The 25,313-nt window shown below is 43.9% G+C and overlaps 1 protein-coding gene across 4 annotated transcripts; it reads left to right on the forward strand.

Moving 5' to 3' along the window:
• Positions 1 to 5,142: 5,142 nt before the first annotated feature.
• On the forward strand, positions 5,143 to 25,304 carry WDR5 (WD repeat domain 5). Of its 4 annotated transcripts, XR_012642064.1 has the most exons (16): positions 5,147 to 5,250; positions 6,619 to 6,776; positions 7,903 to 8,090; positions 9,591 to 9,699; positions 11,117 to 11,190; positions 12,592 to 12,681; positions 13,154 to 13,243; positions 14,205 to 14,288; positions 16,313 to 16,368; positions 16,568 to 16,614; positions 18,213 to 18,288; positions 19,532 to 19,565; positions 20,036 to 20,110; positions 21,272 to 21,359; positions 22,482 to 22,975; positions 23,719 to 25,304. XR_012642064.1 is itself a non-coding variant. In XM_074973490.1 (15 exons), the coding sequence occupies exons 3-15, from the start codon at positions 8,010 to 8,012 to the stop codon at positions 22,580 to 22,582; spliced, it is 1,005 nt and encodes a 334-aa protein (XP_074829591.1). In that variant the 5' UTR covers positions 5,147 to 5,250; positions 6,619 to 6,776; positions 7,903 to 8,009; the 3' UTR covers positions 22,583 to 25,304. The 4 variants fall into 4 exon arrangements, 3 of the variants coding, with proteins under 3 accessions (XP_074829593.1, XP_074829591.1, XP_074829592.1); XM_074973490.1 differs by having other exon boundaries at positions 22,482 to 25,304; XM_074973492.1 differs by lacking the exon at positions 6,619 to 6,776 and having other exon boundaries at positions 5,143 to 5,250; positions 22,482 to 25,304.
• The last annotated feature ends 9 nt before the right edge of the window (positions 25,305 to 25,313 follow it).

Below are 25,313 nucleotides of genomic sequence, written 5' to 3' on the forward strand. Positions count from 1 at the left end.
TGGCAATACCATGAGCCCCCTACAATAGCCTTGCAACTCCCCTCCCCCACAACTCATTTTCAGTCAGGACCCCCCACAGTTACAATACTGTGAAATTTCAGATTTAAATATCTGAAACCATGAAATTTATGATTTTTAAAATCCTATGACCATGAAATTGACCAAAATAGACTGTGAATTTGGTAGGGCCCTATTATAGGTCATAACCATCACCTTACATTCCACCTGCAGGCCAATGGGCAGCTGGTAAAGATCCCAGATCAATGCTTTCAGCAGGATGCCCCACTCCACACCAGCTTCTGTCCCCAAATGTAGGGGCCTAACTTGATGCACCCGAGCAATCTCATCAAACCCTCTGGTATTTAAAATGGGGCATGTGCTTAACTGGGGCCTATTATAATTTAAAAATAGTTTTGCTTTATTTAAAAAAGTTAATTACTTTTATTTTTTTTTACCCAGCTCCCAGGGCAGGGGGAAATGCAGTGTTGTTGAGATGCTTAATTACTGTTTGTTAAGCCCTTTGAGATCTTTAGGTACTAGCAAAAGAGTAATAAAAATTCAGAGAACCCTGGAAGTGGTTGGGGAAATCTCCAAAACAAGGGAGAGGTGGGGTGCAGTACGTGTGAATTATAATCTTCACCAAGAAAAGCAAATTACGTTGTTCCTACCAAAAAGTAATTGAATAAGTACCTGCTTTTAAAATGGTGAACTTAGTCTATTTAAACAAACCAACCAACCTTAGGTTACAAAAAAGGAGAACTGAACTGGATGTGTCTCTTAATGCTGTCCCTGGGGATTGTGCAGCTTTTCCAACTCTGTTTCCTATCTTCTACTTTTTCCCCTCCTCCAGGTTTGCTTTATAAGGTTTAATTCTTTAAATTCCTGCTCCAGATTTCCTAAGCAGGCAGTAAAATTTTCCTTGAATCCCCCCAACACCAGAGATTTTCCATTCCCCAACTGCCATTAGAACTTTTGGATCTCAAAGATCTTTGTTAAAGGACCAGCACTTGACACACTTTTCTTGTTTTTATTCTCTGTTAAACAAAAGCAGCTTGTCGCGATTTCTGTGTAGCCTTTGCTCTCGGTTCGGGAAGGCACTTAACAACATGCTTAAAGTTAAGCATCTGCTTAAGTGCTTTCCTAAATTTGGGCCTTTGTGTGGCTACTCTGAGACCCTGTAAAATGTTATGGAGCTTGCATGGAGCATAACTGGGATAGATTCTATTTGCTGAATCCAGCCCTTATGTGTTGTAACCTTTTCATTGGCTCTCCTGTGCTGGGTCAGAACAGCGTTTTTATTATGTTTTCAGCAGTGCCACTTGGGGTGCATATGGCAGTTTGTTTAAGAGCTTCTTTGATTGGGTTTTGTTTAGATTGTGCAAGACAAAGCTGTCTTCTTAAAAAATTGGTACAGCTGCAGTTATTATTCACGCTGATAGACAATAGTTTTCCTGAGAGCCACTGAAGTATCAAGGCAAGCATAACAAGCCGAGGCCCTTGTATATACATAGACATCAGTCATCACTGGGGATTGAATCCGATACCTCCAGCACCAAAAGCACAGGTCTCTAATCACTGGAGCTAAAGAAGAGATCACGCCTCCATCGTAGGTAATTACTAGAGAGAGCCATGGTGATATGTATTATGCTGTTGTATTACACGATCACCAGCACTGAAGCAAAAGACAAAGAGATACAGATGAGAAAGTGACTGTACTGAACATTTGCATGTGGTATAGGCATTGGGAATTCTGACTTTCTTTTTTCTCGGTATAGGTTGTTAATTTACTGTTGGTGAAATAAGCCGCATTGTCTGCTGTGGTGATTCGAGTCCTCTATCTACCCACAAAACAGATATAGCAGGGCCCATGGCAATGCAAACGTCACATATGCTGCTCCACCAACTCCCCTCAATGCTGGATCATGGAGACCTGTCTGCATGGTTCTGGACTTTTATGCTGAGGGGTGAATAAGAGTAGCTGTGATAGCGTGTGGAGCGGGGGGAAAGGGGAGGGCTATGTGGATACTTGTGTGTAAGGAAGTGGATTAAGACCATCAATTCATTTCATACAGGTGACTGAACCGCCATCACAGGCTGTGTCTCCATTGCAATTCCCCACTATTGCACTAGGACTAATGCACCTACACCCGTGCTGGCAGCAGCATCGACCAGTTGTGAGCATTTTCACTGTGAGGTCATCTAACCCTGGTCCGAGTAGGCCAAAGGATAACAGCTTTCAGTCACTACAGCATATAGGCTGGATTTGAACCAGCAAGGCTGAATTAAAAGGCTAGGTACCCTATTACCAATTTCCTGAGTGGTCCAGTCACTCGCTTTCCTTTAGTGAGGATTTTCTTATCAATAGGGAAAGTGCTAGTGTAGCAACCCAAATGGGGCATTAGCTAGATGGTAAGGAGTTGAGACTAGGGGAGTCCTTTTAACATCAGCTGTTTACTCATCCTGAAAGTCAATATTGGAAAGCACTCCACTGGGGCCCCAAAATGAAACCAGTCCCTTGAGTGCATTCCTGTATGTCACACCTTAATTATTTTTTCAAAATCTGAGGGTTTTTTGTGAACACAGATACATTTACGTGTCTTCTGGTTGGTTGAAGCAGTATGTCAGGCAGCACTTGCCGCAGTAATGTCTGTCACAGTGACCGGCCATGAAGACTCCAGCCCCACATTCCTCAGAGGGGCACTCTCGACCGACATTAGCATTCTAATTTCTGATCATATTTGCTCATTTTACAAAGCAAACAATGATTTATTTGTTGCAAGCTCTACAAACTCAGCCTGGCCTCTGAAAATCAAGCTGCTTTTTTTTTTTTTTTTTTTAAAATGAATTGTTAGTAATAAAGATTCTGCAGGATGAAATGTGCCCTCAGCAGCATCTGGGCAAATCCATAGTCTCTAAATTATGTTCTCAGTGGAACTGGGCATTGCACAAGTGTCACCAAAGGCACAGCTTGGAGACGAGGGTCTTACACAGGCAGGTGTTGCTGATGGCCCGACTAGGAGACTGTGGGGTTGCACGTGAGTTACTGAAAACATAATTCATCGTGGAGAATCTGCATTACAGGCAATAATTAGGACCCCACCAAATTCATGGCTGTGAAAAATGTATCACAGACTATGAAATCTGGCCTCCCTCATGAAATCTGGCTATTGCGTGGGGGGGCGAGGGCTGTGGTATTGCCACCCTTACTTCTGCATTTCCTTCAGTGCTGGGCGGCCAAAGAGCATCCGCTGCTGTCTGGCCGCCCAGCTCTGAAGGCAGCAGCGCAGAAGTAAGGGTGCCTATGGGGTTGGGGGGTCACTTTTTGGGGAGGGCGTTGTCACAGCCTGAAATATTTTCAAAGGGGGTCCCAGCAAAAAAAAGTTTGAAAACCCTTGATTTAGCAGACTCCCTTACTCAGGGTGACTTACAAACCTAACAGTAGTTCAGTACAATACTTATAAATACTGTGTGAACATATCTGCACAATTTTCTATTTATGCCATGACCAACCCGTGAAAAATGTGTGATTTCTCTGTGATTTAAGTAGACCACTAGCAATAATGTATAACAGTGATACTCCGACCTCAGTGATTCAGGAGACAAATTGGCAATCATTACCTAAGAGAGCCACAGTAGTGTGAATTTATGTATATTATTCCCACAGCAAAATGACTGACCAAGTATCTTACAATTGGTTAATAATATAGTAAAAACATCCTTATTGGTTAATAATGTAGATTTGGTTAATAATTAAATCATACAGTGTTTTAATATCATGAGCTTCAGGAAACACATTAAAGAGCCACTTGTGGCTCCCGAGCCTAAGTCTTAGTATCATTTGAGAGAACACCGCTTGAGTCTCAGACACCAGAGTGAGTTTGCAAGGCTGGATGCTAAAAAGTCACTTTTTCATTTGCAAATGGAGCACATTTGATGTGGAATCAGTAAGACATAATAACCACGGGACCTGCCCAAATTTTTTAAAAGGGAGTTTTAAAGCAGCGCTGCAGTTTTGGGCCTCGGTTTCCTAATATGAGCCACGTGTGTTGACTGCTTGCAGAACTGGGGCCCACGTACACCGGACCCTCGCTAGAACGCGGGATTTGGGATCTATGCCAAGTACTGCGTTAAAATGAAATTATATTTTTGTGACCAAAATTTCAGTACAGGTATATGTAGTTGAGTATTTGCTGGTTATCGCAGGCTAACGATAGCATCAAAACTCGGAACTGTCGCGAAAAATGAGTCTACAATATACCGTACCCACCACGGGTGTCAGTGGAAATTGCGTTTTGAAATGGAAGAGATTTTAATGAATTTGGTTAAATGTTTTGTGCGCTTTGTTTTGATTGGCCGCTTTCAGGCGCCACGAACTTCTGTCTTCGCGTATGGAATGCCATAGAGAAACTTCTGTCTTCCGTCTTCGCGTATTTCGGCGACGCCACTACGCAAATGCATGGCGATGATGGTAGAACAAAAAACTCGTACATACCTTGGAGAGTTCTGCCCGGGGGAAAAATCTTATAATGAACACCAAGGTCACTTAAAACCCAGAAAAATTGTCCTGTACTTAAATTTGGGATCCATGGCCGCAACCGTGTTATATAGCGAGGGTCCGGTGTATATTCAGTGTGGACATGTTAACAGCCAGAACCTTGTGTGTGTGAGCCACCCCCAGGTCAAAACTCGCCGCCCCTCCCCACAGAGGTGGCACTTTACACCCCCTTTGCCCAGTGTAGATGACTGCACAGGGTAGGAGGTGGGGAAGAGTCAGGCCTTGAGGGCTCCTGCTTGGGAAGTTTTAGGCTGGTCTTTGGTCTAGTGCTCAGTGACTTCAATGGGAATCGCACACGTGGGCAGCATGGGGGGGCCTCTGGTGCGTCGCAGAGCCCAGCTGGGGTCCCGGGAGGAACCCTGGCTGTGCCCCCGTGCGTGGTCGGGGGGCCCCCAACGAGCAGGTTTCCACCAAGCCACACCTAGTTCCCCCCCCCATCGCCGCCAACTATTCACCCAGACAAGGCTTCTGGCCCTTTAAGGCGTTGCCACTCGACCCGGCCTGCCCCTGTTTCTGTCCCTTCTGTCTCGCCGTAGCGTCCCCAGGAGAGAGCGGCATTGTGCTGTCCCGTCCCCCCCGCCCTTCGCGCATGCGCCACCGCACATTCCCCCGCCTGGCGGCTACGGAGCTGCCGCCGCTTCCCCCCTCCCCGGCCCTGCTCCCCGCCGAGGAGGAGGCGGCGCCCCGCCCCCCCGGTAAGTGACTGAACAGGGCCGGGGCCAGAGCCCCTCCCCCCCGCCCGCTCCTGGCGGGCACGCGCCAGCCGCCGCCTCGCGGCCCGGGCCCCGCGTCCCCTCCCCGCCCGGACCCGCGGGGCATGCGCCGGGCTCTGCCTCCTCCCGGGGACCTGCCCGCGGGGGGAGGGGGGGTGTATGTGCGTGTGCACCGCCCCCCGCCCCCCACCCCCCACCTGCATGGACCTGCCCCCTCCCTAGCCCCACGTGTGTGGGGCATGCCCCAGCCCCGGCCCCTCCCTAGCACCCTGGGGGGCTGCATGGACCTGTCCCCTCCTTAGCCCCATGTGTGTGGGGCATGCCCCAGCCCTGGCCCCTCCCTAGCACCCTGGGGGGCTGCATGGACCTGTCCCCTCCTTAGCCCCATGTGTGTGGGGCATGCTCCAGCCCTGGCCCCTCCCTAGCACCCCGGGGGGGGGTGGTGTGCATGGACACGCCCCCTCCTGAGTGCCCTGGGGGGGGGGGTGCATGGACCTGCCCCCTTACTATCTCCCATGTGTGTTGGGGCATGTTCCAGCCCCTAGCTCCTCCCTAGCACCCCTGGGGGGAGGTGCATGGACCTGCCCCCTCCTGAGGACTCCTAGGGGGTGCTTGGATCTGCCCAGGGTGTATGGACCTGCCCCTCTCTAGTTTCCATGTGTGTGGGGGCATGGATCTGCCTCCTCCCTAGCTCGCTTGCAGGGGTTGGGGGAATGCCCCAGTCCCTGCTTCTGGGTTGCATGGACTTGCTCCGCTTTTTCTAGTTCCTGTGCCAGGCTGGCACATGCATCAGACCCTGGCCCAGGGATGCATGGCCCTGTCCCCGCACACCCTCCATGCTTCTTCCTCCCCCCGCTCCTATGCTAGGCTGGGGCATGTATCAGTCCGTGCCCCGGGTGTATGGATCTGCTGTCCTCTCTAGCTCCCATAATCTGTATCTAGCTTTGCATGCACAAACCTTTCCCTTCCTTGGTTCACATGCTTTATAGCCTCTGTAGGGGGATGCATTATTCCTTTCTTCCCTCCCCACCTTCTGTGCACTGGTTCTGGGTTGCTTGTGTGGCCCATGTTACTTGCATCCCTTGATCCTGGCCCTTACCATTCATTACATGGAGAACGGTGGGTGTGTCTCATCCTGGGTGCCCAGGCTTCTGTAGGTGACTGGATGTTGGACTGGCACCAGTACGGAAGTAGAGCTTACACCCTCTCCAGCAGGCTGAAGCTTTAAGCATTAATGATTTGGGCTGGGAATAAGTCTCTTCATGAGCTCAATCTTAGCCATATTGTCATCGGCCAGTTGCCATTCAGGAAACCTGGATTGAATATTGCTGTTTCTACTGTTTGGTGCAGAAAGCTGCCTCTTGTTCCTGTGCTGAATGATGAATAACGTTGTCCTAAACAGAGCCACGCACTGAAAAGCTGACGTACAGTTTCCAAAGATCTCTTCCAAAATTTCTTACCAGTGGCTCATCTCCACCGAAGAGAACTCTAGTGTAGATAAGACACAGGTAATACCATGCTGCATGGCCCCCCCAAGGATGATATGATGCTTAAAATGCTACCAGTCACTTCAAATACAGCTCCTACCAGCAGAACAGAACTGGTGGTAGCAACAGTGGGGAAATTACACTAATATTTTTTTCTAAAGACAAAGCCTTACTGTATGTGTCAGAGGTATTTTCCATTGCCAGGCTGAAATCTACTTGGGCTGCAGTAGAGGTTATTCCCTCTGCAGTGTTAAGCCCTGATTGCAGAACATTGGTACAGCAGTTACAGGTTTTGTTTCACAGGGCGAGTCTGTTGAGACTACTACAAGGCTGGCTCTTAATCAGGTGAAACATCTTCCAAGTATACGGCAGAAATGAGTGTAATTTGCTGTTCTGAAGTGCAGTTAAGGAGGCAACCCTTGGTTGAAAAGGGTGAATTAAGAGAGCAGAGGAAGCTAATAGGTTTTTGATTTCTGGGTATGCCTGTTGCATTTTTTGCATTATCATAGGTTTTGCATTGTGTCTGTCATTCAGCCTGAAAGACATCCAGGGCTATTGCTTGCATCTGTTCCATGAACTGAAATCTTTGTCTCTTATGCTTTTGAACTATTTAATTTTAATGGCATTTCAGGGAGTGTGCTGAGAAATAAACTGCCCTCGCCAGATCCTCACAGCTGTATTCTTAGTGATTGCTGAATATGGTGCCAGAAGAGCCTTGCAAAATGTGGTAATCGGTCATAACTGGGGTTCTTAAACTTGTATTCTGTAGACCGCATCTTCTCAGCGCATCACACGGAGCACCTCCCTTGCCACTGGCTAACAAACCTGTGGTAACTACAGCAATTCTTTACACGGAAAAGAGCTCTCAGGAACAGTAATGTGCTTAGCTGTTTAAATGTTGTTTGGCATCTGAGAAAAAGGACAGCAAGCATAATGTGGCTAGCAAAAGGCTCTATAGTTTAGCTTATAAGAAGGGGAGTTGAGAGGAGCATTACATATGGTACAAAGTCATGGGCATGAAACTTTGTGTTTTCACTGGTTATTTGGGGACATGGATTATGGTTAGGATGTACTGTTGTGTTAATTCTCTTCTAGCTGCTGAAATAATTTACTTGATGGCTAACAGTGGAGTTTTGTTTTCTCATAGGTTTGTGTTATTAGAGCAGTTCTTTTGGTGTGAAAGGCTCCCTTTTGAAGCAGCACATTCATTCATTGCTTCAAGTACCATACATCTGACTTGCTAGCTTGAGAACCATGGCAACAGAAGAGAAGAAACCAGATGCAGAATCCACCAAAACACAATCTACTCCTTCCTCCTCAACCAATCAGACCAAGGTGCGTGTAAATCTCAGAATGATATCTCCACCTGTCAGTGCACATGGAAGTTACTTGCATCTTTTACTGACAGACTTACAAATAGGACTGGGGTATTTAATAACTTACATGAATTAAAGGAATTGTTTAGGATTTCTCCTAATTTTGTTTAGAGCCAAGAATATGCTAAGTGCTTTGTGGACAAGACAGACAACAAGATTCCTGCCATTACTCTAAAGAGCTTAGTTTTGATGCAGGTGGATAATGTAACTTGTAACATGCATAACTGAGGTCCAGTACGGCTTATTGAATTTTGCTAGTTTGCAAAATTCATTAAAGGGAATATATCACAAAATGTGTAAATTTTGTTTTATGGTAACACTTCAGAGTATTCATAAATTTGGCATGGTATATTTTGTAACTAATGTAATCACGGTACTAAAACATTGGTGTGACACTAGTATTAAATCTTTGCTGAGAAATGGGGAGACACTGTCAGGGTTTCTTGAAATAATAAACAGCGTTTCCAGTTAGCCATGAGGGAATTATGAGGTCTGTCAGAAGTTTGGTTTCTTTATGATTTCCACAATCATTACAATTGGGGTCAGACTGTGGGGGAATGTTATGGTATCCTACCAAAGCCTTCCCACAATCCCAGAGTAGATGAATATTTCTGCTAAAAAGATCACCAGTGAAATAGCCAGTGCTGGTATGTAAAGGTGACTTGCAAAAGGTGAAAAAAATGGCCTTGCACCCTTTTCTGTTTTGTGATATTTTAAAAAACCCTAAAAGAGTCTTATCAAGAAAATATTTTATTGCGTTCTGCACGAGCAGTTCAGGCCATGGGACAGCTCTAGGGTGACTGGAGAACTGGTGAATTTATTATCTCAATAGAGAGAGGAACAGATTGAAAAATTTGAAGTCACTTGCAATACTTGTGGACATGTGGGAGAAAAAGGATGTCTTTGTTAAAGACCATGGTCCCAATAAGGGTGTGAGAATGTGCAGCACCCCTCTGAAACTCCTTCCCCAAAAAGTCCTTCAGGAAAACCGGGGAAGGTTGGATTTGACATTGCTGATAGTTAAGGTGAAAACAAGTTGTGATTATGGGGGAGCTTTTCAGGTCTTCATTTTAAATTGTAAGCAAAAAAGGCACAACCCCAATTTTTAAAAATCCTTTGCAGGTCACTCCATTGAGATCATTGGCTCAGTTCACACTTCTCAGAGTTCTTGGGCCAGCTTCATTCCTGGTAAAGCAGACTTGGCTGGAGTTACACCAAGGATGAATTTAACCCATTGTTTGAGCATGTTTCTATGTTGGCTCAGGAAGACATTACTGGCTCAGGTTTCCTTCGTAAACATAAGGGCTAGGAACTTAAATTTTTTTAAAAATAAAGGATCAAATCTGGATTGCCATCCAAGTGCAGAGCACTGCATAGTGACTCAGTTTGATACCCCAGTTACAACTGAAACACTGAATTAAAGCTCCGGTCATCTTACTCATGTGATTCTTTCTTACAGCCGGCACCTGTAAAACCAAACTACGCTCTAAAGTTCACATTAGCAGGACACACTAAGGCGGTTTCGTCAGTAAAGTTTAGTCCCAATGGAGAGTGGCTGGCCAGTTCCTGTAAGTATTAGTCTTCGTTAATTCCTTCCCGTTATCTGAAATGTGCACATGTGAACCTCCTGATGGGAGACAGGTAGATGGCTAATCTTAATGCAAAAGGTGGGGGAATATAACCACATGGCTTGTTTTTTAAAGGGACACTCAAAGCTGGCTGTTCCGCAGTTTGACCCACTTTAATGTTTGCTTTTATGTCCTGTTGTCCAATATGCTGAATCTTCCTCTGCCTGGCTTGAAGGGCTTGAGATGCTCAACTTATGCTACTGAGCCACTTTACAAAAAACAATGCAGAGTTACACACTGATTGTGGATACATGTGAAATTAATCCTCGTGCAGAGAGGGGCCCCATGCAGCCCTTTGCACCACTTAAACTTTGGCTTAAGTCTTTAAATTGGGGCTTGCCTGGCATGAGCAACCAGTGTGCATTCTCTGCATTGAGGTGAGATTCACCCAGAGGGCTCCCAGCTCTTCCTCCCCTCCATTGGCATTGTAATATAAAAGCATCTTGGAGAGTCTGCCTGTTCCTTTCTTGTAAGTAGCCAGGTGAAATGTACAAGACTGACAAACTTGGGAAGGGAGGAACTTGACAAGTTTTTTGCCTAGAACTCAAAGCTCACCTTGATATCCATTTAACCTTTTCTTTGGTGATCATTGCAACTGCCTGACAACTTCCTTTTGAATCAAGTACCACATACTTGGGCACTGGTTATTCAAAGGGGATTGGAGAGGAAAGAATTAATTTAGAGGAACACGACTGAAGGTGATGGAGATGGCCACTGAAATCACCATGGCCTCTAGAAATGGGCAGTGATTCTGGTCTTTTACTTTATTGTGACTGCCTTTACGTGTGCAGTTTTCTCCATAGAAATTAACTTCTCACTCTTCATAGTACCTTCTAGAAGTTCATTTATCTTCCTTCCCTGGACAGTTCTCTAACTTTTAACATCTGGCAAATATCAACCTCTTTCTCTCGTACAGAGCACAAGCTAACATGATAATGGGTAGCAGGTTTGTTTCTCACGAGCAGTAATGTCGGCCCAACTTATGGATCAGTTTTGCTTTCTCTGAGGCAGAAGTGTTTCAGTGGCTTGTGTGGAATGAAAACTTTTTTCTCATTGACATTTTTATTTTTAAAAATGAGAAACCAAAGGTCACTGCTTGTCAGATAAATTACAGTGGATCCAATTTTGGAACTGAATTATTTGAGACCTTTTACTTTCAAGGCAGCATGTGTAATCTCAGCTCCTGCAGTGAAACGTTGTCATTTAATGTTTACACCCTACCTTATGCACTGAAGTCTGTGCTTGAGGGTAAAAACAGTAACGTGTTTGCAGAAAAGTAGCCAATGCGCTTCTCGCTCCTTAAGGGAGCTATTTTTAGTACTGCTTGTTTACTAATTGGGAATCTCTTCTCTTTTAGCGGCTGACAAACTAATTAAAATTTGGGGAGCATATGATGGCAAGTTTGAAAAAACAATATCTGGTCACAAACTGGTAAGTACTGAACTCTAAAGAATATTTTGCAGTCTAAATAGCTGTCCTTTCAGATCGCAATTGCAATTCAGTATTGTATCTGGGCTTGCATAATGGATTAACTTGCTAGCTTTCACCTCCAGAAGCCTTCGTATATTGGTTTAATTCATATGAAAGCAAATTGTTTGGTCTAATCTGGAGGCGGGGTTTATTTGTCCCTATGGCAAATCCCCTCCCAACATAAGAATGGCCATAGTGGGTCAGACCAAAGGTCCATCCAGCCCAGCATCCTGTCCACCGACAGTGGCCAATGCCAGGTGCCCCAGAGGGAGTGAACCAAACAGGTAATGATCTAGTGATCTCTCTCCAGCCATCCATCTCCACCCTCTGACAAACAGAGGCTAGGGACACCATTCCTTACCCATCCTGGCTAATAGCCATTAATGGACTTAACCTCCATGAATTTATCCAATTCTCTTTTTAAACCCTGTTATAGTCCTAGCCCTGTATGATGATGATGATGATGGTGGCCTGGGCCTGGAATAACGGGGATGTTTCAGGTCAGGATTGAGAGAGATGGGCGGAAACCTGTGGATTGTTGATAAAGCATCTACATTCACAATGCTTAGCTAGTGTGAAAGTCATTCCCTTCGTGAGCACTAACACTACCTGTTTGAACAGCTGGGCTTCCACCTAGGAAAACTACATTGTGTAATGATTTGCTTTAAATTTTGATCAGAATGGTGCTTTTTAAAAAAAATTTTATTTAAAGGGAACCTGACATTTCTCATGGCTTTACCCATTGAAATTCCGGAAATAAGATCTAATGTTTGGAAATGAAGAATACGTTCCAAAGTACTGAAGTCCAGTTTTCAAAAGTGACTTAGACGATGGCTGTGTCCCGTTCACGTCTACTGAGACTCAGGCTCCTAAATCTCACTAAGAGTCAATAGGACGTAGCTGCCTAAATCACTTTTGAAAACATGACGTACGCTTCTAAGTCACTTGGCTGCTTTTGAAAATCGTACTCTGGGTCATTTCAGGCAGACAGTAGGGATAAGCCCCTCTTCAGGGAGGGAGAAGGAAATGAATCTAACCCAGCTATGTATAAGTTATTATTTATGAACTTCAAAAAGAGGACTAGGTCCCAGAGTAACTAGAACTTCTGGATGAACAAACCACTATGCTCTTGCAATGCGAGGCTCAGCAAAGCTAAAAGCTTCCTGGAGTCATTGGCTGTCCTGTGTTAAGAGGAAGAGGTGTTGAAGTTGCTGTGATCCATTTCTATCCTGACTTTGCAAAGTTAAGGTAACCCTGCTTTTCTCTCTTTCTGGCTTCAGATATGAAACTGTCTATGCTTTGCCTGCTCTGGAGTGAATGAGCAAGCAAAGCTTAGTGTTAAATTGCTTTCCTTTGTTTCAGGGTATCTCTGATGTAGCATGGTCATCAGATTCCAACCTTCTTGTCTCTGCCTCCGATGACAAAACTCTCAAAATTTGGGATGTGAGCTCGGTAAGGGCGGGGCTTGAGTTTTCTCTTCTCCCCAGTCCTCTCTCGGGGTATCTTAAAATGAAGAAGACTAACTTGACATGGAACATTTGTTGTTAACTTTTCACCAGTGATGCCGCTTGCTTGCCTTCTGTATTAGCAATTAAAATAAGCTAGTTCATTTCACTTTTGTTTCTAATCAGTTTAACCGCCTGGTTCTCATGCACTATGAAAATGGGACAGGGTTGGGGTTGGAAACACGCTGTTTCTGTTTTGCTTAATGGTTCCTGTCCCATAAAAACTTGAAGGACTTTTTTTATTTTTTTTTAATAGAAGCCTAGATTTGGGGTAGAAATTTAACCTGACGTTGTCCCTTTATCACAGCATGACTAGTCCTGAATTCAGGTCACCATGGGAACTTTGAAGGTGTGGGAAGTTACTGGTAAATCTACTGTGTGTATATTTGACTCTAACAATATTTTAAATCTGATTTCAGGGCAAGTGTTTGAAGACACTGAAGGGGCACAGTAACTATGTCTTCTGCTGCAACTTCAACCCCCAGTCCAACCTCATTGTTTCAGGCTCAGTAAGTGAACACACTCTCAATGGAGTACAAGTCCCATACACCGTGCAGAGGTCTAGACCATCTGAATTCTACCATGCATAACATGTAATTAAATGAAGTCTTAAAGGGGAGAGTTGGTAGCATCACTACTATGTTGGCTCTTGAGCCAAGGTCAAAGCCCTCAGTCCAGCTTTAGAAGTTTGGGGCTTCACCCATAGCACCCTAAGCGCTGGCTATAGGTCTAGCTCCAGATGTTCTTTCTGGCTTCACTAGCAGTCAGCATATCTACATTCAGTTCATTGCAAAGCCTTCCTTAAGTACTGAGTGGTGCTCTGGCATGAATAGCTTGGGAAATAGAAGCTCCTTGTATCGTCATAGTTCAGATTCTGTGATTGCTCTGGAAGATACGCTTATCTCTTTGAAGGATTATTTGATTATTTCATGCAAACCATGGCATCACTGAAATGTAGCTTCATGACCATTTCAACAGCTTGCTCTGCAGCTCGGAAGCCTTATGCACACGGCTTGTGAAGGGACTGGGAATAGGACTCTCGGGTTCTCCTCACGTTTCTTCCAGCTCGCTGTGTCACCTTGAGCAAGTCATTAAATCTGAATTACCTTTTCTGTAAGCTAGGGATAAATACTAGCTTCCTTGCATGAATATTTGAGCTTAAAATTCACAGAGCTCCTTGCAATTGGCATCAAAGGTCCATGAAGTGCAAAGCATGAAGGTTAGGATTGAACTCCTTTGAAGATCCCCATGCTAAGTGAACAGTGCTCAGTGACTAGCAGTGAAGAGGAATTCCATTAAAATCTTGGGTGCTCCCAAGCAGAAATAAGTCTGGATGCTTGAGGAATGTAGTCATGCATATTTCTCTCCCCTCCCTGATCAAACCTGTTAATCCGTTCATGCGGGCTGGGCGGTACGGCTGGGGAGTGAGTGCATTTAAAAATCACTGTGAATTTGTCCTCTGATTTTCAGTTTGATGAAAGTGTGCGGATATGGGATGTGAAAACAGGGAAGTGCCTCAAGACACTGCCTGCGCATTCTGACCCAGTTTCAGCTGTAAGTGCCTTCAGATACATTAACATGCTGACATGTTTGCCTGCATCTAGCAGGGCTTTTTCCCCTTTTGCAAAGAAGGGAGCAGTGTCTCACTGTTACTCTCTATCTGCCCCTTGGTGAGGGACACAGTGTAATAAATGCCATGTGATGACTTGTAAGGGTATTAATGAACAGGGAGATGCCAGTGACCCATACTTACCACTTGAACCCCAGAATGGATTCTGCCTCTGGGCATTATGACAGGCAGCATCTGCTATAAAAGCGCAGGTTGTGGGGCTACTCCAGTCTGCTCAATGAAAATCTGAATTTGCTGTACCTCTGGGTTTCTCCATAACTTTCTCATTATTCTAAACCACTTCAGGAGGTAGAACGAGAGAACTTCAAAATAAACTGCATTTAAAATCTCATCCATTTAGTGGATGAACATGAATAAAACGTAAAAAAAAAAAAAAGAAAATCCATTCACAGTAAGGAAAACAGAAGGTGTGCAGCATTTAACAGAGATGAAACGTTATAAAATGAAAGCAGAGGTGAGAGAATTCTAAGCTTCAGACATTTTGAGCTGTGGCTGCTCTGAACACATGGATCTGATATTAAAATGGAGTATAGTCCACAATGCTTACCAGAAATGCGTGTGATCGTACAAACTCCCTCCTCACAACCCTCATGTGTGTGTTTAAATATTTGCTATTTAAAATTCACTTTACTGGGGTTTTGCGGGAAGCTCATGGGTGACTGAAGAAAATAAATTGACCCGACTGAGGCGTGCATATAACTAATGCACTCTTCTAGTATGGTCTTGCTACTGTTAGCAAAGTTCCTCACGGTACTGGAGCAGTGAATCAGTTCAGGTCTTAATGTTTTAAGAGGCCTCTTAAAACTGTCTATTACAGTAACTCCTCACTTAACGTTGTAGTTATGTTCCTGAAAAATGCAACTTTAAGTGAAACGATGTAAAACAAATCCAATTTTCCCATAAAATTTAATATAAATGCGGGGGTTTAGGTTCCAAGGAAATTTTTTTTGGGCAGACGAAAGGCATTTATATACTGTACTGTGGTTGGGAAGTGCCCTTGGCTTACCCCACACAGGCACAGCCCGCTGCAGGCAAGAACACTAGGAAGCACCTTTGCAGCAGCAGTGGCAGCTTACCCGGAGAAGAACAAACGCCGACTTCACTGGGGGATGCTCCAGGCCTGCCTCTTCCCGTCCCTGCTCCACTCCAGGCCCACCTCTTCCCACTCCCACTCCACCTCCTCTCTGGAGCACGCCGCATTCCCGCTCCTTCCTCGCCCCCAAGAAAGCCCTAAGCCCGCCCGCTTAGGGCTTTCTGGGGGGGGGGGGGGGGAGTGGAGATGCAGCGCTTCCCCGCTCCTCCCCCTCCCTCTCAGAAAGTCCTAAGCACCACCAAACAGCTGTTTGGTGGTGGGGGAAGCGCTGGGAGGGAGGGGGAGGCGGCGGAGAAGAGGAACGTGTACAATGCACCCTTGTAAAGTTGCTGCTCTTCCACAAAATCTTACATGCAGTGGACAGAGCAAGCAGCCAAACGATGTTATAAGGGAGCAGTGCACAACTTTAAACGAGCATGTTCCCTCATTGAGCAGCAACGTAACTTAAGCTGGAGGATGTTAAGTGAGGAGTTACTGTAATTGTTATGAAAGTTTACTAGATAGTCTCAATCTATTTGCCCACCCATTACCCTGCTAACTGAATTAACTGCAGCTGTCTGTATTCAAGCTGGGAAAAAAAACCCAGGTGGATGCAAATGAGGCATTAGAATTTTGCAACGCTGACTGACAGTAACATTCCCAGAGTGCTTTTTTTTAACCTGATATGTCTGAACTTTCTGTGCCCATCACGTTGTTGTGAATTCTTGCCATACCCTCTGCATGAATCGCAGCGTACTCGTTGTGTGACAATGGGGCCCCAACGTACTACTTGGGAGACAAATAATTTTCAAATGTGTCTGCTTGCTCTTCAGAAACATGAATACTGCTATTTTCCCCCCATATATAAAACCACAGGTGCATTTTAATCGTGATGGTTCCCTGATAGTGTCAAGTAGCTATGACGGTCTCTGGTAAGTGGTTATTTCTTCAGTAACATTTATTATGTGCCATAGCCTTCTAGGCTCCTTACATAAAAATAACTTAAACGTAGATTCTTTTAGTTTTACACTTCTTATATCATGACTTTGAGATTAAAATGTAAACTTACAAGTTGATGATATAATACATTCCATAGCTACAATAGTGACTGATGTCTCTTTTTTGTTATAGTCGAATCTGGGATACAGCATCAGGCCAGTGCTTAAAAACATTGATTGGTAAGCAGGCAAATGTGTGTATGTTGTTCTTGATTCTCTCTGCTGTATTATCGTTTAGAATATGAAATACCCAGCATGACTTTGACTGCTGTTAGGTGGTTTTCTTATCGGCTTTGATTTCTCTTTTCCTTCTCCTTACACTGTCCTCTTTATACACAACCATCCTTGCAGTTGATTTTGGGGGAAATATCCTCTCAGATGCGTAGGAAACCTTCTTAGGCTTGGAATATAGCCTAGTGTGTGCTGACAATAAACCTAAGTACCTTACTACAGGGTTTTCCACTAGTCATTGTTGTATTATGTCTGGCTGTGCAATGGCTTGGAACTGCTGTGGCAAAAGTAAGTCTTCTTTCACTTTCAGAAATGATAGCTACGTACTCCAGTGCAATAGCACATGGCAGTGGGAGAAGACTAAATGTGTTTACAATTTAGGGTTGTGGTATTTGAGAACTGATGCCCTTCTTAAGACAATGGGCAGCCTGTTGAACAGTGCATGTCATGCCTTTGATTACCAGACTCTAGTGTTAACATGAAGTGACGTAGGCAAAACTGCACCTTCTCGTATTCACAATGGACGTACTTTAGCAGTAGGGTGTGTCTCAGTGAAATGGTTTTATGACTAATGCCCTAATCTTGGGATGATCTTCAAATAGTTGTGGACAAGACATAGAAAATTGCAGAAATGTAATAATGGACCTTTATTCATAGTGGTAATTTGGAAAAGCCAGAGTAGACTTAAGAATAGCCATACTGGGTCAGACCAAGGGTTCATCTAGCCCAGTATCCTGTCTTCCGACAGTGGCCAGTGCCAGGTGCTTCAGAAGGAATGAACAGAACAGGGAATCATCGAGTGATCCGTCCCCTGTCGCCCACTCCCAGCTTCTGGCAAAAGACCTATTTGTTTAAGAAAAAAAATGACTGGAGTGATATAAACATTCAAGCATTATGTTATGCCAGTTATTTTTTTTTTGATAACCAGACATCTTGCTGCAACGGTATTACAGTCCTTTTTTTAAAAAAAGTGACTGATACGATCTAAAAATTCAGTGACTAAAATTCCGAAGACTAAAAGTCTTAACACAAACGCTGTAGAAATTGAATCCAATCATTTTAGCCTTTAAGATTTTACAGGCATCAAATGTTAGTGCGGTACTATTTGCATACTCAAAACACATGCAAAATTGTGGACTGTGCAAAATAAGCTAATTAAAACGAAAACTGTGGTGGAAGCCCAATATTGCATGTTTTGCAGTATCACAAATGAAGTAGGGCTTACTTATGACTTTTACAGCCACACTCTGGTCTATAGGGAGGGTTGATGCAGGAGTGGGAAGGTTGGGTAACGGATGATTATGTAATAATAAAATGCTAGTAAACCAAATATTCTTCCTCTTGAACTATTTCACGTTACCACTTTCCTGTATCTCCCATCAGTTTGCTTGAAGTATAAAATGGTAGCTGAACAAAAACGTAACTAAACTAATCTTGAAGTTGGCCTTTCTAATCTGCGGTAGGTCTGTTTTGTCACAAGAAATTCTTTGTCCATGAGAGAAATATTTCACCATATTCTGCATAACACCCTTGTGTTTCCAACGCAGATGATGATAACCCTCCTGTGTCTTTTGTGAAATTCTCTCCAAATGGCAAATACATACTCGCAGCAACTCTGGACAAGTAGGTATTAAAAAACACATTTAAAGTGCATTCATCACCTTCAATAGCATAAAAAAGGTTGCTTTTGTAATATTCTTACGATGGGTAAACTCATACCTACCGTCACACTTCTATAATCGAGTCCTCTGGGAATTATATGGTCAGAACGTCAGCAAAGTTTATGCTATTGGCAGTCTTAGCACTGAGGTTGCCATACCCCCGTGCACTCTTAGCTTTGCGTCGTTTCAGAGCCTTCGTCGTGGAGTAGTTCCTTGATCGAATGGTTCTCTTGTTGGAACACCATGAAAGGCTGTGAGTCTCCCTCTCTCTCTCTCAAAGGCAGCAGTGCTCAAATAGCTGTGTATACAAAGCAGAAAAGCTATGCAGGGGGATTGGTTCTATTGAGAGTTCTCCAATTGGAATATTTCCAGTGCCACTGCTACCAAGAACCAGCCACTCTTCCTTCTCCACCCTTGTATTAATTGCTGCTGCTGTAATGAGACGTTCCCATCCCTAAGTCCCAGGGTGATGAGCTAGTTATCTATGAATGTCGTCTTATAAAAGACATTACAGGATTGTTCCTTCTCTTTTCATACGGTGAATGCAAGGAAACCCTAAATTAAGGCTATTTTGCAAGCCAGAGCAGGGGAGTCAACATTGTTGCCTCGTACTTCAATATGGGTGGGGTTTTTGTGTTTTTCTTTTGTGTGTGTGAAAGACACACATCTGTCTGAAACCAGTGGCTAATTTCATTTAGACTACCAAATAGAATTTGAACGTTATCTCTTTCTTGCCTACTACTGACTGATTTAAAAGCTGTCATCCCATTATGCAATCCCTGTAACTACCTAGATGCAGGACAGTGTGTGGTTCTGGCTTGGTTTTGCTTGGTCCAAAATTGGTATCTTGCAGTATGTGTTAGCTCAAAATGTGGGGGACGAAAGGAACTGAATGACAATTCTCAACTCTATTGGTCACATACCTCATCATTGCATCTCTTCACGTAAGAAGAAAAAAGGACTTGACAAAATGCATTCTTAAAGACTTGCTCCGTATTTTTTTCACAGAGGAGAATACAAATGGCATATAAATTAAAATCTAATTCTTGTTGGGTTAGTTGAAACTCTGCATTCCCAAGCCGGACTAGAATGAGTAATGTAGGCTCTGGGAAGCTCTAGTATGGAAAAACTTTTATGTACCAAGAAATCATGACTGGCGAAATAACACAAAGCCTAAAGTCCTTGTTCTCCTTTTTGTTCTCTAGCACACTGAAACTTTGGGACTATAGCAAAGGAAAGGTACAGTCACAATCTCTTACTATAAAGTCCTAGCTAGGTTTGTAGCCTGCTTTGGATGGTTTCACATAAGGTTAAACTTGTTCTGTCATCTGTACAATATAATTACTATAAATAATATTTGTTACAGCCCTTGTTCTAGAGTAGTGGACTAAATGGGATAATTTAAAAAGTTCCTTTACATTTTTGTGATGCCCAGAGACACTGAATTCTGTGTTTCTTGAACTGGTAAATTGTTCTTTCTGTGGGTGGAAGTGACAAATTGGGGTCATTTGCCACACCCCCCCAGCGAAGTGATTGTTTAGCATTCTAGGGCAGAGATGCCCTCTGCATCCTTTGGACAAGTTGATGGAGTGGGAAATGTGCACAGATATATTTAGTCTGCCCTGCAAAGGGAGTTTGTCCTTGACTGCTAGATATCTCATTGCCAGCTGCGCTTATGGTTTTTTTACCTTTTGGCTCTTCACTTCCAGTGCCTGAAGACGTACACAGGTCACAAGAATGAGAAATACTGCATCTTTGCAAACTTCTCCGTCACTGGTGGAAAGGTTGGTGATTACTGAGCTGCTTTTAGTGATGTGGGTGCATTTGAGGATTTATTTTTCATCAAAATTAAGGAGATGATGCAAATCTCTCTGGGCCTATAAATAGCTGACGTGCCCTGAGTGCAAAACTGTTTTCATCCTGGGGGGAGCCCAGTATAACAAGTGCTACAGTTAATGTTGCAAACTTCCAAGCAATGAGGAGGGATTCTAATAGAAGCAATGGTCCCAAGGTTTCAATCTCCTGGAAACTTTACTTGCTGGGGGCTTGGTCGAAAGGGACCATTTTGGGGAAAGTTTTAGGAAACTCCATTCAGCTGTGTGGGTGCTCCAGGGTACCTGTTTGCCACAGCTGCCAGTGTAGACTCAGTGCTTCGAATGGTGCCAGGTGTCACCTACCCCAGTAACACAGGGAAAACCTCAGTGATGAACAGCCATATCGTTAGTTCATAACCCAGCACTTGCCTGGTACAGATTGTGAGTTGCCTTGGTTGAGATGCTGGCTCTAGGACCACAGCATCCCTGTGCAGGAGGTGGAACTTTCTTGAGGGGCCGCTCTGAGAGTCCCTCAAGGACTAAGATCCATCTTAACCCTCACCCCCTTCTGCTTCGAGGGCTAAGGCCACTTCTTCAACTAGCCTTGCTGGCCTTTGGCATGGCCTAGTGGAAGGAGCATTGGACCAGGATTCAAGAGACCTGGGTTCTATTTCTCTCTCTGCCACTGGCCTGCTGAGTGATCTTGGGCAAGTTACATCCCCCTCCCTCTCCTCCTGGCTCTGTGCCTCAATGTCCCCGTCTGTAAAATGGGAATAATATCTACCTCTGTGAAGTGCTTTGAGAACCACTTATGAAAAGCACTGTAGAAGAGCTAGATATTATGATTAAGACAGAACAACGTGGACATATGAAAACAAACCCCAAGGCCTACCAAAACAAAACACTCGACTGCACACACAGTTCTCCTCGCCGGGGGGTGTGTGTGTGAGTGAGAGAAAGGGAGAATGAACCACACATGACTCATGATAGCCACGTTGCTGAAGGCACTCAAGTGCTATGGTGATGAGGGTAGTATATGAACCTATATAGAGGAAATAGCAATTAAAGCTGGGGTGGCAGGAAAGACTAGAATGGCACTTCAATAACTATTTCCCTCTGCATCTTTTCCAGTGGATTGTGTCTGGTTCAGAGGACAACCTGGTTTATATTTGGAACCTCCAAACAAAAGAGATTGTACAGAAATTACAGGGACACACAGGTGTGAATCTGCTTTGTGGTACACTGATCTTGATTAAACATTCCTTAACTGAATAAATAACGAGCACATAGCGTTTAAGGTTAATTTGATGCTGTGAATTGGAAAATGTCTGTTTAGTGTTTTTGTTCAGAATTTGACAGATGAGATTAGTATAAAAATCTGTCTGAATGGAGCATGATTAGGACCCATGGTGTGTTTTCCCTGACACTTGATGGGCATTTTTACCGGAATTATTGTCCTATCAGAGACATTTCTTTCCTTGAATTATATGGAAAGAAATTGGCCAAGATTTTCACAAGTGTCGTGTGACGTTAGGCACCCCAACTCACTAGTCGCTTTGGGGAAAACCCTGGCCATTGGCTCCTCCCAAAGCTGCACTTGTCTGAGGATGCGTTCCGAGTGAGCTTGAGGCATCTTTAGAGACACTGACCCCATCTGCAAAGAGCTTTGAATACTTAGCCCCTGCCCCTACAAATGCTTAAGCACATGCTCAGTTTTACTCACATGAGTAGTCAGGGGCATGACCCCAGTTAATAGAATTATGCACGTGCTTAAGTGTTTGCATGATCAGTGTCTTAGGGCCAAATCGTGCAGATTTATGCACCTGCTTAACCCTGTGCACTGAGCGTGCCCATCGAATGGGACTGTTTGCAATCGGTAAGTGGAGCCTGTGTGCGTAAGTCTTTGGAGGATCAGGGCTTTCAGTCGTGAGTTTGGGGCACTTGTGGCTTAATCAGCTATCTGCTATTTGCTTTGGTGGGCTTTTATCTGTCCTAACTTGCATGCGTAGGGTTTCTTGGTATAATGTGGTCAGAACATTGGGTCTGGTTCTGGTTCTTTCCTATATTACTGCTGTGAAATAGTTCCCTAAGTTCTGCCCGTTGTAATATCGTATAAACTTTCACCCACTTCTCAGCTATTAAACTCACAATTGGGGTAGGCCCACTAACATTTGTATTCATAAATCATCATACTCAATTGTCAGTATCTGCTGTAGCGAGAGAACCTGGCCATGTCTTACGATGGGGCAGCTGTGCACATTTGAGCTGAAAATACCTGCTCTGAACCAAAGCATCTTGGACTGGTATAAATGATGATATCTCTCTCTCTCCTTTTATTTAGATGTTGTGATCTCAACAGCTTGTCACCCGACAGAAAACATCATTGCATCAGCGGCACTAGAAAACGACAAAACAATTAAACTGTGGAAGAGTGACTGTTAAACACTTTCAGTATCACTTTAGAGACTGCCAGGAAAATTGTGGGTTTGTGTTTTTTTTAAATCCCCCCTCCCCACCCCCATGAGAATAATAATGAGATAAAACCCAGGTTGGCAGGAAACCTGAAGAATATTTGAGAAAGCGGTTTCTGTTAGTCTTGACCCAAAGAGAATGTCTTAGCTTGTTGCTAGAGCCGGGCAGTGTGGTGGAAAAAAGCAAGCAGTCTCTCCTTTTCGTGCCTGATCCCTTGGCAGACAAACGGATCCTTCTAACATCGCATTAGGAGTATCAGCCTTGAATTGGAAGCCCCAGAGATACTGTACTTTGTGGTGAAGGTGGCACTGCTCCTTGGCTGTCTTGTTGCTGCTTAAGGAGCTGTCGGTCTGTTTTGTACCAGTAAGTTAAGTCGTAATACTAGAAATACTTGGGTTTTTTTTTAAAATGTCTAATTTTTATTTTTTTTATTGCAGACCGGTAGGTTCTAGTCTATCAGAAGTGTCTCTTTATTGTTTTGAATAGGAGTGCTGCATCTTTAAGGATGCCTCATTTTAAACACTCAGCTCCAACTTTGTGACCAAATAAAACCATCCAGTTCCAGAGTTCCCTTTCCTGCCCCAGCTCCAGACTCCTGTGGTGAAATATCTGCTCTTACTTCTGTGTAGTTGCTGACCCCTCATTACGTGTGTTTAATAGATGCTGTCATAGAACAAAGTTGCAGCGTTTTTTCTTTTCCCTGTTAACCATTAAAGCGATTCCTGCTTATAGTTGTTCTCAGCATATTTTACCTTTTTTTTTCTCTCTACTGGAAAAAAAAGTGAGTTCACAAAATATTGTAAAGTTACTTCAGTGTAGGAAACCCTCTCCCCCCCCCCCCCAACAATTTTGTATCTTGGAAATCCATCGTATCAACCTGTGTTGCTAATAGCATGACTCTGTAACTATTTCAGCGTCGCTATGTCTTTTCCCCTTTTTTGTCACACTCGTGTGGTATTGACACATCCAAACCAGAACCATATGCCATAATAAAAAGGTGGGATTTTACGTGTACGCTGGTGGTGAGAGTGCACTAATGTGAAGTGTCCGCGTCCCTTCCGTTCACAAGGCTTCCTCCAAAACCAACTTTTTTTTTTTTTTTGCAGCCCACTTCTGCTGTAGAAGTTTAGCCCCTCTTATAAAATACTGGGGTCAGTGATCTGGTAAGAGTCCATTTTGTGGAGGGAAGAGATGATGAGCATAACTCCAGTCCAGATGCACTTTAAAGAAGCCAGCAGACAGTTATGTGGAAGGAGTCCTCAGCTTGAGGCAACACGTGTAAACTCTCACAGTGGACTGGACTCTTACCTAAGGTGAAAAGAATTCTGGCCAGTCTGCTGTCCTATCTATAGGGGAAGCAAAAGTCTCAAATGCTAAATAATTGTTGGGTTAAAGGATTACTGCATCTTCCAGCCGGCGTTGGCTTTTGAGAACTAGCTGGAGGTTAGTCTTAACCGTTTGCAACAAAAAAGCCTAGTAGCCAAAAACAGGCAAACAACTGCCATAAAACAAGACTCATCTGAAACCAAACCTTGGTGGGTCAGAAAATGTGAGATTTTTTTTAAATTTTGCCTAGGGTGTTCCTTCTGACTTTGCACTATCTGCTCTTGTGGAGGCAAAAGTGCCCAATTCTGGCAGCCCCATTTTCGCATCGACTCTTAAACTTTCAAATAAGTAGTGCAAACTCCTTGTGTTTCCTATGAGAAGGGATTTTTCAGTTAGTAGTGAAAGGCAGAGAGTTTTAACCATATTCATGATTGCCCCTGCCAAGCAACAGTGCAAGAGGGTACAGGGCACTTAAAGAAATAGAATGAAGCAACTTATCTCTAAGTGTGGATGATCTGAAGGGGAAAGAGCTGTGGAAACTGATGCTTAACACCTTAAGTGTATTAACTTCCCAGTACAAAGTGTGCACCTGCAAAAGTTGCTTTAGAAGTCAGCTACACATGAGCTGGCTTTCTGGTAAATAAAGTGAATCCCATGTGTAAGCTTGGAAAACAGCTGCAGAACAATCTCTTGACTGATGAGGTTTATAAGAGTCTGCTAATAATGGAATTTTCTGAATAATCAGGGCCTCTACCCCTAAAATAAATCTGTCAATTTTTTTTATGTAGTCCTTTTTTATTTAATAAGTGGGAATAGTTTTTTAACAGGCTTTCTCAATAGTCAGGTGCTTCAGTGACGAACCTAACACACCGCGGACCAGTGGAAACAACCTGATGTAGAGTGGGCCCGAATCTGAAACACTTGGTGGTGTTGGCATGTGGCTTACTAGCTTCTCCACTCCTTCTTCAGATTGAAGCTACATATTTTAATTTGTACCATCTAGTATGAGGAGACATTTAAGGTCAATATTTTTTCCTGCATAAATATAGGGGTCAAGTTGGGCTGTACCAAACTGGCTGTCAAGCCATCCTTACTACTTCTGTGTTTGTTTTCTCACTGCACCCAACGAGGGAGCACTATGTCCCTAGTTAGATTTCCCCCCACTTTTGAATTGCCATTTGTATCAGTAACACCATGTAACAAGAATCCTCATGTGAGATTCTGTTCCTGTAAGGTGCCAAATGTGATTTCTTAAGGTTCTTGAAATAAAACTCCTGGTTTTTGTGCTATGGACAGTAACATCCACGCCTGGCTAAAAGGCTTGTCATGTTCCTATTGCATTCTACCTGCTAAACCTACACCATTAAACGCTATT

This window comes from Natator depressus, chromosome 16 (genome assembly GCF_965152275.1).
Source record: "Natator depressus isolate rNatDep1 chromosome 16, rNatDep2.hap1, whole genome shotgun sequence".
Classification (NCBI taxonomy): domain Eukaryota; kingdom Metazoa; phylum Chordata; order Testudines; family Cheloniidae; genus Natator; species Natator depressus.

Excerpts from the sequence above, each read along its gene's own strand:
- WDR5 (XM_074973492.1), top strand. The coding sequence starts at position 8,010 with ATGGCAACAGAAGAGAAGAAACCAGATGCAGAATCCACCAAAACACAA. Across the intron at positions 8,091-9,590 it reads CCTCAACCAATCAGACCAAG|CCGGCACCTGTAAAACCAAA; the intron begins GTGCGTGTAAAT and ends TCTTTCTTACAG. Across the intron at positions 14,289-16,312 it reads ATTCTGACCCAGTTTCAGCT|GTGCATTTTAATCGTGATGG; the intron begins GTAAGTGCCTTC and ends ATAAAACCACAG.